Source organism: Mus caroli, chromosome 16 (assembly GCF_900094665.2).
Source record: "Mus caroli chromosome 16, CAROLI_EIJ_v1.1, whole genome shotgun sequence".
Taxonomy (NCBI): domain Eukaryota; kingdom Metazoa; phylum Chordata; class Mammalia; order Rodentia; family Muridae; genus Mus; species Mus caroli.
Window position 1 is genome coordinate 72,256,004 of NC_034585.1, and position 18,568 is coordinate 72,274,571.

General features: G+C 37.3%; 1 protein-coding gene across 2 annotated transcripts in view; it reads left to right on the plus strand.

The window, feature by feature from the left end:
- Usp25 (ubiquitin specific peptidase 25) overlaps positions 1-18,568 on the plus strand; it is a 68,883-nt gene that overhangs the window by 23,978 nt on the left and 26,337 nt on the right. For both annotated transcript variants that reach the window (XM_029470825.1, XM_029470826.1), the window contains exons 7-13: positions 2,023-2,150; positions 2,434-2,529; positions 3,527-3,688; positions 4,126-4,352; positions 7,443-7,513; positions 8,702-8,930; positions 11,000-11,200. In XM_029470825.1, coding sequence (XP_029326685.1) covers positions 2,023-2,150; positions 2,434-2,529; positions 3,527-3,688; positions 4,126-4,352; positions 7,443-7,513; positions 8,702-8,930; positions 11,000-11,200 — 1,114 coding nt within the window. The remainder of the gene's footprint in view (positions 1-2,022; positions 2,151-2,433; positions 2,530-3,526; positions 3,689-4,125; positions 4,353-7,442; positions 7,514-8,701; positions 8,931-10,999; positions 11,201-18,568) is intronic.

An 18,568-nucleotide genomic window follows, 5' to 3' on the forward strand; every position in this document is an offset into this window, starting at 1 on the left:
TCTACAAAGTGAGTTCCAGGACAGCCAGAGCTACACAGAGAAACCCTGTCTCGAAAATCCACAAAAAAAAAAAAAAAAAAAAAAAAAAAAAAAAATACTAATAGTTCAGGGCTAGGTACACAACTAATGATTCCTTAAAGTGTATTTAGGAAATGTCTTTTTATTATTATTAATTATTATTATTATTACTTAATCTTGTCCCCAGGAGCTGTAGACAGAGATAATGAAATCTTTTCACCTAATAGTAGAACAGAAGTGGCTGTTGCTGATAGAGAAAATGCATTCCCGATACAGGCATGCTATCTAATGTTCTGTGCGCATCCTTTCTCCAGTTACAGAAACTGCGGCAGCCTCCTTATCACAGTTTGGGTCACCTCACTTTTCTCTGCCACTGCAGGTTCTCATCAATGAAAATGTGTCTCAAGTTAGTTATAAAGATGATATTTAACGTATTGAGGTAAAATAAGGAAGTTACTCTTCTAAAACTATATTTGCCAGTTTGATTATCACAAAATGGTGCAGGGACTACTATCCTAAGGAATCAATGAGAACTTTGTTTATGAGATATCAGAGACAATGTTTTAATTTTTATCTAACTTTAGATATGGTAAAGAAGTACAGGGTAGGGACGGGAGAGATGTCTGAAAAGAAAGGAGCATGCCCTCCTCTTCCAGTTGTGAGTTGAGTGCCAAGCTCCACGTCACGAGACCCCATCTCCAGGAATTCAATCCAGGGTTTTCCGATGGACCGTAGGCCCCATGTCAGTCACAGACATGGACAAAGACACGAACAGGTTCAAAGACACAGATACACGCACATAAATAAAAACGAAAATAAGTCTTGAAAAAGAACTATGCCACATGCTATCATGTGACTTTTCTCGTTTGCATCTTTAGATGCTTATTATATTAGGTCTTGTGGACTCTTATAAATCATGTTTCTTATATTTTAACTGGGAAAATCTTACTCATGTTCAATTTAACCCCTGCTTAGCCAGTAATCCTTAGTGTTTGGGAGGAATAAAGAGCCACACCTCAGCACTTAGCTTTAGCAGCTTCACTTGGAGACAGGTGCCATCGTCAAGATTCTAGCCCAGCCCATTTTCCTCAGCCTGCAATGGTTATTCCTGGTTTTGGTTCAGGTTAAGTTTGTGCGCAGTCAATGAGGGGTGTGTGGTACCAGTTTTTGGCACTGAAAGCTATGATACCTGAAACATGGGATTAATAGTATCTTGTTGCAGGGCTTATAAATACTTAAAAATATTTATCATTTTACACCTCTGTACTTATTGGCTTTTGAATGTATATTCATCCTTTAAAACAAATAGCATCCTTTTTGTAAAACTTGAACTTGTTACATAAAAAACAAGCTTTTTGAAAATGTTAAATTTCGTGGTTCACTAAACAACTGCCAAACTGTGTGTGTGTGGGGGGGGGGTGAGTGGGTAGGACACATTCAGAGCAATAAGAAATTTAACTCATTGATTGCTAGTTTATATTTGAAAACTTTTACAAGTATAAACTTTGTTGATGAGAAATCTTTATCATACATTAATATAATGTATAGTTGTAAGATTCAAGGTAAAAATAGGAAGAAAAAAGAGAGAGAGAAGGAAGATAACATTTTTCCAGTTTTAGGATGAGAACAGTGAGCATGTGTTTCAGACAAAGATTTGCTTCCGTTTGAGTCAAGTCTTGGATTTGACAGTCTGCTTGCTTTCAATAAGTGTCACTCAGCATTCGACAGAAGATGATGGGGCTCTGAAGTCCTTTCCTCCTAGGGAGAATTTGGAATGTTACAACTGTGGACGATTAGCAGTGTGTAGATAAGGTTTCCCTCTGTCCTCTGATGTGGACAAAGGCTATGGGGACTTCAGACCGAAGTTCAGCTGTAAGGAAACCATCAGAGTCCCTCTGTGTGCTGTAGTACAGTAATGTCAGCGCCAGGATCATACCCCGACCTTAAAGTCGTGATGGTGAAATCTAACAGGCTGACCAAGTGTCTGTTATCGTTTTCTTTCAGCATTGGTTCACTGAATTGCCACCGGTATTAACATTTGAACTGTCAAGATTTGAATTTAACCAGGCATTGGGAAGACCAGAAAAAATTCACAATAAACTAGAATTTCCCCAAGTTTTATATCTGGACAGGTACGGTTTGTGCAAGTAGTAGGTTTGTGAAAATTGTTATTTCCTTGAAGCTGAGGTTTATGAATGCTTGATATTTCCGTCTTATTATCTGTTAAGGGAGTATATTCATTTTATCTTATAAATATATAGTTATAAATCTTAAGTATTAAAATATTTTTGTGTTTTATATCTGATATCTTATAAAACTTCAGTTGACCTTTTGTAGTAATAGTTAGATTTAATATCATACAAGTTTCCAAGATATTTGATAACACTAATGATGGCCTTTTTTTTTCCTTAACAGGTATATGCACAGAAACAGAGAAATAACAAGAATTAAACGTGAAGAGATCAAGAGACTTAAAGATTACCTCACAGTATTACAACAAAGATTAGAAAGGTATTTCAGCCTTCATGAGCTTAAGACAGGAAAGCATGTGTCTGGTGACTAACTAGATTATTAATTTTCAACATGCTTTGGGTAACTTATAATGTAACCCATTATAAGCATATATTATATTATAATATTATAAGCTTATAATTCATTCCGGATTGCATTTTGATTAATTACATTAGAATCTAGATTGCATCCCTACTAGGCTGTAGATGATTATCTTAGAAATTGAAATTAAAGATGTAATTATCACCAGCTTGTTTTCCTGGTGCAGTAAGTGGAAGGCAGGAGGCTAGCGCAGAGCACAGGGTGAACTGGACGGAGAGGATTTGAACTCTTCCCGCCCAAGCTTCACACAGTGAATCCTTCAGGAAGAAGCTGGGCAGCAAAGGGAGGTTGCACAGCTCATAGAAGTGTGCATGGAGTGAGTGGGTGCTATCACATACCAGAAGGGAGGGGCTGAGTGTGCCTATGCTCTCTCAGCTCCATCAGATGTGGAATGTGAATGCCTTGCAGGCCGGATAAGTCTACAGGCTGCAATGCAGTTTGACTAATCCCAGTTGTCGACCTACAACTTTCCGAGTTACGTTTAATTTGCTCATTAATAACATACAATGTTGAGTGTGAACATATATTTCCAGGGAGCTTAAGTCTTAATAAGTTCCAGTACATGTATGGAAAGTGTTCACGGGGTAAAAGATGATAAAAGTGAGGACCTTAACCCTGAGGCTAGTGCAGGATTCAGAGATGAGAATGTTTGCGCATGGTCCTGGGTTTGTTTTCCCATGGGGGCAGTTTAGAACACCGTCTTAGGCGAGGCCACACATATGACTTGTAATTTTCATCAGCTTTGCCGTCCTTCCTTCTGAGAACATTTAGTCCATTTCTCAAGTGTATATTCAGTTTCACCTTCTTTATTAGAAAAGCAAAGTCTAATTTTATAAGACTTCAAGCCACAAATTATTTTGACAATATAGGTAAAACGTGTATATTTTATTAATAGATATTTAAGCTATGGTTCCGGTCCCAAAAGATTCCCATTGGTAGATGTTCTACAGTATGCATTGGAGTTTGCCTCCAGTAAACCTGTGTGCACCTCCCCTGTTGATGACATCGATGCTAGTTCCTCAGCAAGTGGCCCCCTACCATCACAGTCATTACCAAGGTAAGTGAGTCACCCTTGCTCCTTTTCCTCGTCACTTCAGTAGGTCTTGTCTATCTGTTAGAATCTATATATTTTCCGCTGGTCAGAATTATACTTTTCAATGTTTTTGTTTGTAGTTTCTGAACGTCATATAATGTGTCAATAATGCTTTTAGAGTAGAATTTGTTTCTGATAATGCAAGTTGGTATTAGCAAGAGATCTTTAGTTAGAATATGCATTAGATTTTCCATTACAAAGAAGGCACTCTTACTTTAAAGCCACGATTTCATCCTTATAAGATTTTAGTCCTCTTGTACTAAATGTCTCGTCTGATATTTGATCAGTCTGTGTATTTCTTAAGATCATTTCCTCTTGAAATTGTGAGGGGCTTGGATGCTATCTATAGTTTTGGCTTCAGTTTGGAAGTTTAACCAGTCGTGTATGCTTTGAAACCACAGCACAACAGAACAGCAGGGACCCTCTGCTTCAGATCTGCCCAGCTCATCACCTGCATCAGGTGCTGCCCTGCCTTTGAGGTCAGTCATACACAAACCCTTCACTCAGTCTCGGATACCTCCAGATTTGCCCATGCATCCGGCACCAAGGCACATCACAGAGGAAGAACTGTGTGTGCTGGAGAGCTGTTTACATCGCTGGAGGACGGAAATAGAAAATGACACACGAGGTAAGAAGCTCTCCTAGTGTGGCTGCTGTTGCTTCAGATGATGTTGTACTCTGATAAGGAAAAATTGTTTGGATTTCATTTTTAAACATGTGTAATTTTTCCTTGAAAAAAAAATCTTTTCTGAAAAGATTTTGTGGAAGACACTGATTTGGCTGTCCCGTTTTTTTTTTATTTTTTTGCCCTTCGTGTCAGATTCACAGGGACCAAAAGGGTTTCCCTGGATTACTTAGCTGATTAATGATGTAACAGATGGTCTGATTTGCCAGTTTAGTGTTCTAAATTTATATCAAACTGGTATTCACAGCTACTCCATTGGGGAAATGTTGTAGAGCCTCAGAATTTGTACTTACTGGTTCTGGACTCCGTCTGATGCTTGCATAATGAAGAGGGGAAAACTGTTTTTCTCTAGGTATAACCATTTAAAAAGTGAATTTTTAATTTTTGTTTCTACCTGGACATTGAATCATGCTAGAGTTGCTGAACCCCATCTACAGCCTCATTGTTTAATCTAGTCTAAGAGATTTACAGATATGATCCATGGACCCAGAACCAGTCTATAGGAAATTTTCAGGAGGTGTGCAGCAAAATAAGGATTTGGTGTGTGGGAGTGTGTATGGATGAACACATGCATTGCTGAGCTATCTTTCTTTCTTGAAAGAAGACACTTTATTTTGAATCCATTTCTAACTGTTAAAATGAACTTTTTCATTTTAAAAAGATACTTCACAGTAGATTATATGATAATTATCTTTACATGTCAAAATATAGGCTACTAACTCTAAACTTCAGCTATCAGGAATATAGAAATTGTAATTTTATATTAAAAGGATGAGGTTACATTACATAGCACTAGCTGTCTTCTTTTAGATAGCCAAGTTGCCACTTTATGGAGAAGTATGAATAGAGAACAGTCCAGTTTAGTAGAGTAGATACTTGCATTGTTCCTCTTAGTAACTAGAGGGTTGGTGTTACTATTGTGCATATTTAAATAACTTTAATATTAAAACTTACTTATACTAATTAAACATAGTTTAATGGCTAATAATGGTTTATTGAATGCTGTGTGGAGTATTGAATAATTCCCTTCTGGACATGACAGACTGTATTTGTAATTCAGAAGGGTAGATGCTAATAAACTTTTGACATTCAGGTATTGCACAGAGTGAGAAAACAAATGAAAGTGTTTGAAATAATATTTAAAGAAAACAGACACATGGAGGTTAATGACCACAGGCCCGAGAGAGGAATCAAGTGGGCCACTTAATTTACAGTAGCACGAATACTAAATAAAATGTACTTTCAAATGGACAAACTTGTGAGTCCCTACCTGGAAAAGAAAGACAGCTTGATGAAATCACAGTTGGTCATTTGTGATAGATGAACCTGGGGAGCATTCAGGCCTTAAGATTCTGTGCACATCATACTGGAGATCAGGAAAGACTTACTTGGGATTCTTGTTTTCTGTCTTTAACTCCTATGGTTACAACATACTAGCATTGATTTTTTTTTTTTACATGATTGTGTAGTATTCCAATGCACTGATAATGTATTTAATATTCATGTATTAACTGCAGAAAATGTTGGTCTATTACATATATATGTATATATATTACATATATACATATATGAATAGAATATTCTTAAATAAATAGAGTAGGCTTCTTAAGATTCCATTTCCTGGCTAAAGTATATAGATTTTAAAATTTGAATGTTTTAAAATAGTTCCGTTTGAAAGAGAATACTCTCAGGAGACTCTCAGACCCTGAGTGTATTTTATTTACTCTGGAGTAGTCTGGTAGGCGATAAATAACATTTCAGTGTCTTAATTTGCCTACCATTATGACGAGTGCATTGATAGTATTTTAAAAAATGTCTTATTTATCTTATTTTTCTCTTTTGTAAACATTTTTGGACAGTTTAATATATACCATAAAACAAATATATATTACTTATTCCCTGTAACAACTTGTAAAGCGGGTCTTTAGCCTATTTTTTTTATAGTAAGCAATTTTTCTAGTTTTTATTTCTTCAGAGAAAATGCCCTCATTTAGACATGTATCTTTTTGTCTATATTGCATGCTATAGGTATTACTCTTACAGTTTGTCATTTGGCCTTTGTGCTGTTTTTTTATTTACTTTTGTTAGTTTTTTAATTTTTAATTTGTGTGTGGGTGACTTGCTTCCGTATATGATGGTACATCATTGTGTGCAGTGCCTGTGGAGGCCAGAAGTGAGCCTCAGACCCCCTCTCAGATTATGTTTAGGGAGCAATCATGTGCGTGCTAGGACTTGAACCCAGGTCGTCTGGAAGAGCAACCACTGCTCTTTACCACTGAGCCATCTGTAGCACCTTGCTTTTGTGTTCTGATGTTGACTAGTTTTAGATGTTTGTACTCTTACATTTACTTATCTTTTATGGTTTCTTAATTGTATATCAGCCTAAAATAGATCTTTCCAGAGTTTGAAGTTACTTCTTTGTAGTAGCCTTTTCTGGCTTCTTCCTGATTCTTTCAACTGATTAACAGAACGTTACGATTCTGTGATATTTTAATGTATTGATACCAACACTTACCTTATTCGGATTTAAAAATTATGAAATAATGTAGCTGTGAACACCCACTCTTTGAAGACTTTTATAAAATTCTTTTCTACTCTAAGTAGAAATAATAGGAGATGGAAGTTCCGTTGTAGATTTCACTTAGCTATTGTAGTGTCCCAGTCGCGTGCATAGTCGATTTTTCCGTAAATTCTCTATTATATCTCTACATGTATAGGGAGGTGAGCGTTAGCATTCCTTGAAACCTTTCTGTACAAACTTGAATGCAGTTTGATTTTCTTGGCCCTGCATATTTCCTGAGTTGTTTTGTTTTGCTGTATTTTTAACTCTCTTTGTTCTGAACAACATCTCGTTTCACATAGACTACAATAATAGCATCTTAAAGAATAGTTTAGAAAACTTTTCTTCCTCGCTAGTGTGATTATAAAAAAAAACAAAAAACAAAACCAAAAACCCCTTCGTGCCTCTCTTACTAGTCTCAGTAGAAATCCAGGTGACCGTATCATCCATCACGTCCCGTCTTCTATCCGTAGATCTGCAGGAAAGCATATCCAGAATCCATCGAACGATTGAACTTATGTACTCTGACAAGTCCATGATCCAAGTAAGTGAAATGAACTTATGTACTCTGACAAGTCCATGATCCAAGTAAGTGAAAGCCGGGCTGCCCACCCCTGTCACTCTGTCGCCACACTCCACTTCACCTGGGTGCTATTTGTAAGGATTTCTTTTTAATTCTGTGTATGTTTGTGTGTGGATTGGTGCCCTGGGAGGCCAACGCTGTAGGGTGACTTTAGAGCCGGAGTTACAGGCAGTTGTGGACTGCTGGACATGTGTGCTGAGAATCAATCCCGGTTCTCCGGAACAGCAACCAGTGCTCTTGGCTGTTGAATTATCCTTCCATCCTCACTTCATCTTATTTATCTCACACCAATTCTTGGTACATGTTTTGTCATACAACTTGAATACATTTTATTATAATAAGCAATATATTTGCTATTATAGTATAAACTAAGGAGAAAAAATTCTGATAAAATTTTATAACAGATTTCCTTCATGTTATACCTAAGTTACTCCTTTTTAAAATCTTACAATAAAATTTACAAGCAATTTTCCAAACATATTCATTAAGAAAAAAATATGTCTATAGGGAAAATGCATAGGACCATTTAAAGGCAAATAATTGGGGTAGAAACTCTGAAGCCCAATTCAACTCTAACTTCTTTCTGGGTGTGGTAGCAATGCCTTTAACCCCAGTGCTCAGGATGCTGAGGCAGGTCGGGATGCTGAGACAGGTAGATATGTTTGGGAGGCAGGCCAACTGGCTTGCATAGTTAGAAACTGTCTTCAGAGAGCAACAAGCATGCAAGCCTACTCTGGATATACATTGATCATGCAGTCTGGTCTTTTCGCCACTACAACTGTGAAGACTGAGAGAAACTGTGTGTATTAATGTAATATAATGTCCACTGTAACTCCTTTGTTCAGTGGAAAGAAGTAGTGGGCCAGCCACCAACACGTACAATCTATTTTCAGTTTTGAAAATTACTTTCTCTTACACGTTTGTATATATTTTAGTTTAATAACTTCCGTAGATTTTCTCCCTGAATAATTTTGCATGTTTTGTTTATTTGTTCTGTTGTTTTCCTCAAAACCTTTAATCCCAGCGACTTTTATTCTATTTAGAAAATGTGCCCCAGATTTCCTTAAATAGGTAGTTTGCAGATGGCCTTGGGAAATGGTTTAGTAGACAGTATAATTCAATTCAACTTTGCATTTCTTTCCATGCCAGGTCCCTTACCGCCTCCATGCCGTCCTAGTTCATGAGGGCCAGGCTAATGCTGGCCACTACTGGGCATACATCTTTGACCACCGGGAAAGCCGGTGGATGAAGTATAATGATATTGCTGTGACCAAGTCTTCATGGGAAGAACTAGTGAGGGACTCTTTCGGTGGTTATAGAAATGCCAGTGCATACTGCTTAATGTACATAAACGACAAGGCACAATTCCTAATACAAGGTAAGACGATGCCCTGCCATCACTGCTATTTCCATGTATAAGTGTTTTACCTGCACGTATGCAAGGGCACTGTGTAAGAGCCTAGTGCCTGACCCCAAGAAGATAGGTGTGAACCCAGAGTCAGAGATGGTTGTTGTGAGCCATCATGTGGGTGTTGGAAACTGAACCCAGGTATTCAAGAGCAGCAAACTGCTGAGCTGTGTCTCCAACCCCACAGTGTGGCATTTTTGAGTAAGGATTTTTCTGTAATGATTTGGCTGTGTGATGAATTCACTGAGGGTGGAGAATTGCACTGAGAAGTGTTCATGAAAAGTTGGAATGGGGAGGTGATACAAGCTAAGCTGGACTCCAGGAACGGGACCCACACCAGGCAGTCACACTGTACTCACAGCTAATAACAAACATAAATCCGACTGTGCTCCCCATAGTGAGAGCTCCTTAGCTCCGCAGCCGTACACTGGATAACGTTTGACCCCTTAGTCTAGCACAGAGGGCCTTTGTTTTCTGGCCTCTAACATTTGCTCCAGCCTCATGGCCATCACCCAGTTTGAACTTTATATACTTCACTGACATTTGAGCTTCATGCCATCTCCTCTTGCACAGTTTTTTCATATACTTCCCAAAACATCAGTTCAGGTTTTCTCAAAGCATATTTCGGGGCTGGAGAGATGGCTCAGTGGTTAAGAACACTGACTGCTCTTCCAAGGTCTTGAGTTCAATTTCCAGCAACCACATGGTGACTCACAACCATGTTTAATGGGATCCAATGCCCTCTTCTGGTGTATCTGAAGACAGCTACGGTGTACTCACATACATAAAATAAATAAATCTTTTTTTAAAAAAATAAACAAATATGTTTTAAAAAAAATAAACATTTCTTCCATCAGACAATTGTGTGGTTGGTTAGGTTTGAACACTGCAATCTCTTTGGCTCAAAGCCAAAAATCCCCGTGATAATATACTGTAGTCTTTTTATTTATGTTGTCCCAATGTAGTCTTTGCATAAAGAAAACACCCAGTATATTCCTTCTGTATGTAGCCGTGTAACAAGCTTAAGTAGGCTGTCCATTTATAACTAAAGTTTAATGTTGTAAGAACTCTTTAATCTCAGTGGGGTTTCTATCCCTGCTTTTGATCATTTAGTTCCCAGATAAAAGACACTGACTTTTATATTTGTAATAAGCCTTCAATGCACTACATCTGGGCAAATCTACCTTCTGATCTAGTAAAATCTATCTCTCCATCAATAACTCCGAGTTATAACTTTCCATGTTCCATCTAGGCAGCCCTCATGGCCATGTTCCTGACTTACTTGTGCCATGGAGTCTTCTCCCCTCTCCCCCTCTTTCTCCCCCCTCTCCCATGCTCAACCAGGTAACTGAAAAACCTGCCTACCCCTAATCCCTCCAGTAATTGGCTGTAGCCATTTTGATTTAACCAATAGTTTTAAATTAAGGAACAAGGTTTGCATAACAAAAGCTTGTAAATGTGATTATTTACTCAGATGCCTAGCCCTTTGGGTAGAGAATTTAGCAGCAAACGTCAACAGCTCTCCTTGACTATTTAAGTACTAGTTACACATTGTTTCAGAACATCTTGCTGTATTGATAAGCTTCACAGTGTATGTGATTTTATGTTGTATTTAATCCCTTAACATGAAAAACGGTTTTAGTTCTACTTTGAGCTTAACAAAGTCAGGCATTGCTTCTTTCTTTGGTGAAACAGTTACTTCCTGCATAATCAGAGAGTGGACGTTTTCTTATAATAGTGAAGTGAGGTTAGAATCACAGGACACTTTAATTAATTCTGTATTGCCTCTCCTTGCTACTCTTCAGACTCTACGAACTTATCAGAAACCTTCGACTCTTTTTTCTAATAATTATGTCTTTGTTTTTCCGAGCACTTTTAGACTTTTTAAGAAAATGTAGGTAATATTGTTTGCTATGGTGACTGTATGTAATAATGAATGGTATATAGTTTATATTCCACTTGAAATGCATTCTATTTTGAACTTTGCATTTTTCCGTGACTTCTTAATTTTATACTAGTTTTTGAAATATGATTTCCAGAGGAGTTTAATAAAGAGACTGGGCAGGCCCTTGTTGGAATGGAAACCTTACCTCCAGACTTGAGAGACTTTGTTGAGGAGGACAACCAGCGCTTTGAGAAGGAACTGGAAGAATGGGACACGCAACTTGCCCAACGAGCACTGCAAGAAAAGCTGTTAGCTGCTCCGAAACTGCGGGAAGCAGAGGCTTCGGCCACCACAGGTTTGTCTGGTTATTAAGTTATAGTTTATTGGAGAGTAATAGCATTTATTATTTAGTGGTAGGACCCTGTGTTCTACACCCATTTAAAAAAAAAGGAAAGAATAATGTCAGTCAAAGTAAACATTTAAAACTCTTCCAAGCAAATGGTATATAGGCCATTAATGTTGGCACATGTGAGAAATCAAAGCATGAAGTTTAACTACAATCAAGTATGAAGAAGAAGTAGAAGTTAGCAAACATCTAACTCTCAGGATGACCACAGGCCACAGTTTCCTTAATCACTGTAGACACTAAGACTCCTCTCTGTGCTTGGAGTCGTCTATTCTCTTTTTGACAGGAAGCAGTAATAACTGTGATTAGGAAAGACACAAATTGGCTTTTCTGAGTCTATTAGGAAACAGCTCTCAACAGACAATATTAATATACTCACAGCTATTGTGTAATACTGGAATTAACAATTCAGTTGGTTTTTCAAAAATTTGAGTTTAGTTCAGTATAGTTAGAGCCATGTGATCAATAACTAATGTTTAAAAACTATTGAAGGATTTTAGTCAAAAGTAAACATTTAAAATATCTTTCAAGTTAAAAATTGTATATATAGACCAATAAAAGTGGCAAATGTATAAAAAGTATAAATACTAGAAAAATGTAATTCTTAAATATTACCTGATAAAACCATTAAAATATTCAACATAAATGATAAATTCAACATGGTGAGATTTTAGGAAAATTGAAGTTAAAATATCTTTTAACCACTTTTATAAAAACTAATTACAAATTTATCTTAGGGCCATACATTCATTGCTGTGAAAGTTCCATTTTTCTGAACTGGATAGGGAATTGAGAAAATAAAAAGTACACTTAGATAAACTCTGCAGACTAGGGGAAAAAAGGGATACATATGTCTGTCTGTCTGTCTGTCTCGACTCTGACTACAAGTTTATCCCTAACTCATGCCCCTTGCCCAGGATCTGCGTGCTCTGGGCTTTGTTTTAAAGGAATCATTTGGGGAGGGTTGCTTGCTTACCTTCATCTTTCACAGAGGTATTTCAACGTAGCACCCTCTGTGTGGGTTGTAGCCTTCTCACTTTGAACATTAAACAGAATTACTTATTTGGTAGGAAATATTTACTACTCCATTACAGCTCTGTGCCTGATGCAGGCATGCACAGGTCTAGACAGACTTATTTTGAAATAAGTTGATCAGTTAATTTATTGATACTGAAGAACTATATAAATTAGAGGCTCTAAAAGACAAAGATAAAAATATTATACCAACAAAAAGTCCAGTATTTAAGTATGTAAGTTTCGGATGCTCTGTGTGACCCTATAGTGCTATTAGTGGCCAGTGAGCTTTGTCATGGTGCAGGATGGTGTCTCAGTGGCTTCCTTGTAGAACATATGAGCAAGGTGGATTTGCAGCATTATAGTTTCAGTAACTACCAATGGATGTCTTGGCTCCAATCATTTTTTTTTTTTGTGCCAGTTCTATTCCTTTAATTTCTTCCTTGGTCTTTTGTATAAATCATTCTAATCATTTCCTAGAACTTGGCCAATTTGATTTATGTATACTCCATTCACATGTGATTATTTTTCTTACTATTAGGAGGCAAGGCCTGCATCATTGATCCAAGTGATAGAATCTAAGTGTGCAGGCACAGCGACTCTCCATTTATTGACCTCCAATGTTTTTCTTGATTAACCTACATTTTGTGATTATCAAGACATAAAATTTCAGACATTTTCTTCGTCTGTATCTTGTCTTTCTAAAATTAGACTCTAAATTTAAGGGTAGCATTTTATTTTCATGGCAAACTATACACATCCTCTGTTCATCTTCCAGCCCACCCACCTTATACATTGTCATCTTATTTTTCTCCATGACAAAGGTCATGTCTCTGTGACCCATGCACTGTCTTTGTGATCTTTCTTTCCTACTAAGAACTTTTGTGTGTTTTGAAATTTTAGAAATTCCGTTTTAATTCTTGAATATGTTTCTTTTTAATGTGTAAAATAAACTTGATAGTAGTGGAGACAGATTGTTTGAGGGGTGTCAAAATAACGGATATAGAAAGACTATAAATCTTTAGTTCACATGCATCTCTGGGTTGGGGTGAGGTTTCAGAACAGCTATTCTGTGAGAACAAGCTTTGCATCCTGGTTAAGAAGTGTGCATTTTGTCTGAGTACAAGCAAAATGTGCTGCATCTATAAATGTGAAGAACAAGACTGAAAAGTTTAAACACACACACACACACACATACACACACACACACACACACACACACACACACATTGATGTTTCTTTTTTTGAGACAAGGTTTTCCTCAAGTCCAGGCTGATTTGGAACTTACAGCGATGAGTTTACCTCATCCTCTCAGGGCTGGGATTTTCTGGTTTTAGGCAAATCTGTGGTGACATTATATTAATACTGTAGGGGCTTATTCTCTGCTGCAGAGGAGTTCACATATCATAATTAAATAAGGCTAATATCTCATGCCAACTGTTTATCTCATCACTAGTTCAGAAAATGTTAACACTTTGACCACCTTCTTTTTCTCTTTATAGTTTTCAATGTAAATAATTTGTTTAATCCTCTACGTTATTTCTAGAATCGGTGTGCCCTAGGATTGTGTGTGACTAGGAGGAACAATGACGAAAAAGCTGTCCAGATAATTTACAGGGTGATTTTCTCTTCCTTCCTTGTGAACTTTTCTCAATAAAGATTCAAGACAGGAGCCAATTAAAACCCATATCTACTTAAGGATATTAGGATATACAACATTAATCAAATTATTGTTTGTTGTTTCCTAAATCTAGTGGTGTTATTTTTCCACTACTATTCATTGCCCATGGAAGGGAAAATGACGGATATGCAATGGGAAAGTGTTTCCCCCATAATCCTGCCACTGCAGAGCAAGCCAACCCAAACACTCTGCTTTTAATTCCTACCTAAAAGTTCCTTAAGTCTGAAAGGAATTTCAGGGAGGATCTAGAGTATGCATTGTAAAAAGCCACAGGTTACTTGGAAGTATAGTCTTAAGCATCCACAGGTAACTCTAGTGGTCCTTGTGGGTCCTTGTTAGCAGCCTGGCATAAGAAATGGGAAGGTTGAATGTGCTCAAACCCAAGAATGTCAGAAGTGAGAAAGACAGGAGTGGAGCCATTCCCTGCCTGTCTCTGTCTGCTCTGGAGCAGACAACCATGACATCCCACTGAGGAGCATGGCATTGGGTCACACGGCATAACCTCATGATGTATCTGCATAACCCTGAGCCCTCAGCCAAGGAGCTTCTCTTCCTGAGCATTCTTCCCAAAATAGGCATTTACTCTTAAGCATCCACAGGTAACGCTGAGGTGTTCCTCTTAAGCATCATAGTTATATGCTGTTGTCATCTGACCTGGGATTCTACAGCAGAGAGAAATAAATAGTTCCTGAATTAATACTCACTTATTTTAATCCTCATCCAGAAAAGCATCTCATACCTTACATGGGTAATTCCAAAATTAGTATTTTACTTGTTTTAATCCTTATCAAGAAAAGTATTTGATTCCTTACAACATGGGTAATATACTTCAATTCAAAGCAAAGCAGAAAAAGAAACAAAATTACAGGTAGAAAATGATGCAAAACTGGAAATGTCAGAAATGTATCTCAGAGGTTCATAAATGTATGTAAATGTAACAGTCAAAGCCCCTCGCTGGGTCATTTCCATAAACTCAGGCTTACAGGTTCAAAATACAGGAAGTAGAATAAGGCTTGTTAGAATCCAAATGTTCCTAGCATTGTCCTGTCCCCATATAGCAGGATCTGGGTGTTATCCATTTTATATCTGCATCATTAATTTAATAAACACTATATACCAGATGGGCTTTGAATCCTTTCTAAATTGTATTTTTCCTCGTGGAAATTTCAATAATGTCATTGTCAGTGCTCATCCTCAGTGAAGGCTTTTTAACAATTTTAAAAAATTGCCCTTTCATAATTTCTGACATGGATGTAACGTATGTAGATCATGTCCAACCCATTCCTCAACTCTTCCTCCTAACACTATGTCTTCTTGTTTTCATAATCCACTGTACCATTAGCACTGTTCACAGTTGCATGAGCATTGCGCTCCATCCTCTAGAGAATGGGCAGAATACCATGGGCTGTTAAATGTTCCACTATAACCTTAGAGAAGTAAGCTTTAAAGTATGCCAGGGGGATGGAGAGATGGCTCAGTGGTTAAGAGCACTAATTACTTCCAGAAGTCCTGAGTTTAATTCCCAGCAACCACGTGGTGGCTCACAACCATTTGTAATGGAACTCTTTACAGAAACAAATTATGTTAGATGAAATATCTTAAGGGAGAAAAGATTGATTTCCTGGCTCCCTTCCTTGTGTGCCTGTGGCTTGCTCTAACATCTTGGTGCATAGTACACAGGGTGTACATAGCTATTTATTTTCTGCTGATCAGGAAAGAGAAGAAAAGGGCTCCTCACTGTAGGCTTTTAAAGGTGTGCCCCTGTGAGCTACTCGCTGTTAGAGGACCACTTACTGGACTACCAGCCAAAAGCACCATCCTCCTGTGAACACATCTCCAACACAGGAGCTGTTGGGAAACTTAACAACTAAACAGTGATAGAAATCAAGAAAGACTTCCAAGAATAAAGAAAGCAAACCCAATCACTCCAGGTCCACCAAATTGCATCTGAAGGATGCGTTATTTTTGCCCATTAGATTCTTTGTATTTATAAGGACCTACAGTAGTGTGAGTTTATGTGGTGGCATGGTTACCGTCATTACTTTGGAGCGTGCTGGGGTAATGTCAAGCTTTCATCTTCTTGATTGCATGACCTGATACAGAAATTGTCCATATGTTTGGCAACATGTGGATTTCTTGAACCTTTCATTCTTAGCAACTTAGTTAAAGAAACGCCACTGAAAATGTCTCTTCCTGTTTAAGTTTTAAAATGTGTATAAAACCATTCTTTGTCTTTTCATTAAAACAAAATTATTAGATTGGTTATGTCTTGAAATAGAAAATGCCAAAGGAAAAAAATCTTAGTAGTGCCTACATTTGGGTATTAGAAAACACATTTCTCTTTGTCTCTCTCTCTCTGTTTCTGTGTCTTTCTGTCTTTCTCTCTCTCTCTGAGTACCTTGTGTATTGAGTGATTCTCTGGTTTCTATTCTATGGCTACAAGAAACTAGTTAGTCCCTTCTTTTACTGTAACTCTATCCCTCATAGCTCTAACCTAGAGGGGACTTTGCTACAACAGTGACACTGCTAACATGATTTATGACTTTGGATGTTTTAAGATACTTTAAATATCACAAACTCTCTATGAATCCTTTCAGGATCACTTCAATCTGTTTTCACTGCGATGTTTTTTCATTACCCTTCTTAGGTTGTACCTAATTTTGATTTGCTTATTAATGTGATTTCTGTCAGGATTTTTAATTAATTTTTTATTGATCCTTAAAATGGTTTCTATAAACTATTTCTTCTGCCTGGATGCCCCTCATTTCCAAAACAATCCTGCCTACAAGTCTTTCAAGACACACATCAGCTGCCATGTCTTTCAAAAAAATCTTTAATAATCAACACCATCTGAAGAGTGTATATTGAGTCCATAATTCGTTCATAGAAGGCTATGAATATCACTACATTTAATATATTATAATAATATACTTAGATTCATCTTAATTTGTAGGAAATTAAAATAGTTGGAATATATAAATATTTATCTTAGTTTTTTTTTCTAGCTGGAGAAAGTAGTTCTAAGTGTGATACTTAGTCAAAATCATTTAATATTACCCATAAAGTTTTTTAGAATCACATTTTTATATAGAGGCACATCTTGGCCTTAATGAATTATAGTGGATACTTATTCTCACTCTTAGGCAACTTAGTGTCTGATCAGATTTTTTTTTCTCATATTGTATTAAGCTCATTATTCTATCAGCCATTATTTTTGCCATATGGTGAAAAGAAACTGTGCCAAACACAGGAAAATATGTTCCTAAGCCCTAAGCATAAAGCTTAAGGTTCCTGCAGGAAGCTATCCAGAGGGAGATGCCTCTCCAGTAGACTCCACTGTCTACACCCTCTCCTCAGTAGGAAAACTGAACATATCAGCACCAATCAGGAAATAGTTATACAAGTAGGGAAAAACGTCTTTCAACAATTTCCCTCCTTCCTTACTACACATCCTTTAAGCGGTCTTCACTTCAAGTTTTCCTTATAGTAAGAATCACCTCTATTTTCACAGTTGCCCCTGACAAAACTTAGAATTACCTTTGTGTTCAAGTTCTGATTCCTAATATGACTTACAAACTACTCTTTGTATCTCATCACGTCTGTGTGCCTTTGTTGCTGCCTGTTATTGACAGTGTAATCATCTCACTCAGTATTCAAGTAACTTAGAGTACTTGGCCTCAGTTCCACTTTCTTTAATTCATTATTCAAAATGCAACAGTATAATTTTCTGTATGTGCTAGAGCTAGAACTGAGAGACTTTTTTTGCATATCAGCCACGCTTTGCATAGCCCCTGATTCTCTTCTGACAGACTTGCCCTGCTGCTATTGTGTTAGAACCTTTTCAACCTCTTGGTTAGCTAAAAACATTTATAGCATTCAAGACGGTTAACGCTTTGCCCACTCACCTTCTTCTGTTAGTACCTTTGCTGTTTGCTATGCTGTGTGTGATCTAGCTGACTCTCTGTGTTTTCTTTGAGAGAGGGGAGGGGGAAAGAGAGGAAATAAAGGGTAAAGAGAGCAGAGAGAGACACACACACACACACACAGAGGGGGGGAGAGAGAGAGGAGAATGCAGAGAAGAGAGAGAGACACACACACACACACAGACACATACACACACACACACACACACAGAGAGAGAGAGAGGAGAGAGGAGAATGCTTTTAAAACTTAAAGTCTATCTAAAATGCCTCTAAATCTTTTCCAAACAGCTGCAAAAACTGAGGATCAAACACTAAAATAGATGAATTTATGAAGGTTCTCAGTTAAATTACCCTTTGTTACAATTTTTACAAATTCTTCAATTTTTCATCAGTGACTTTGTCCACAGTTTATTCTAAGAGATGACATTACTGTTTATTTTGTTTCTCCTGGAGACTTAGTACCTAGCCTTGTACCCAGCGCACATGAGTTTAATTAAAATTTATTGGTGAAATGAATGTCCATTCGTGTATGTGTATATTGAAATTATAGTACTACATTTTGAATGGAAAACATTTTAATGATAAAAATAAAATGTCCCCATATCTTCAAGGCTCTTTCAACATGTAATAAGGACACATGGTCCACTATGTTCATAGCAGCCTTATTTGTAATAGCCAGAAGCTGGAAAGAACCCAGAT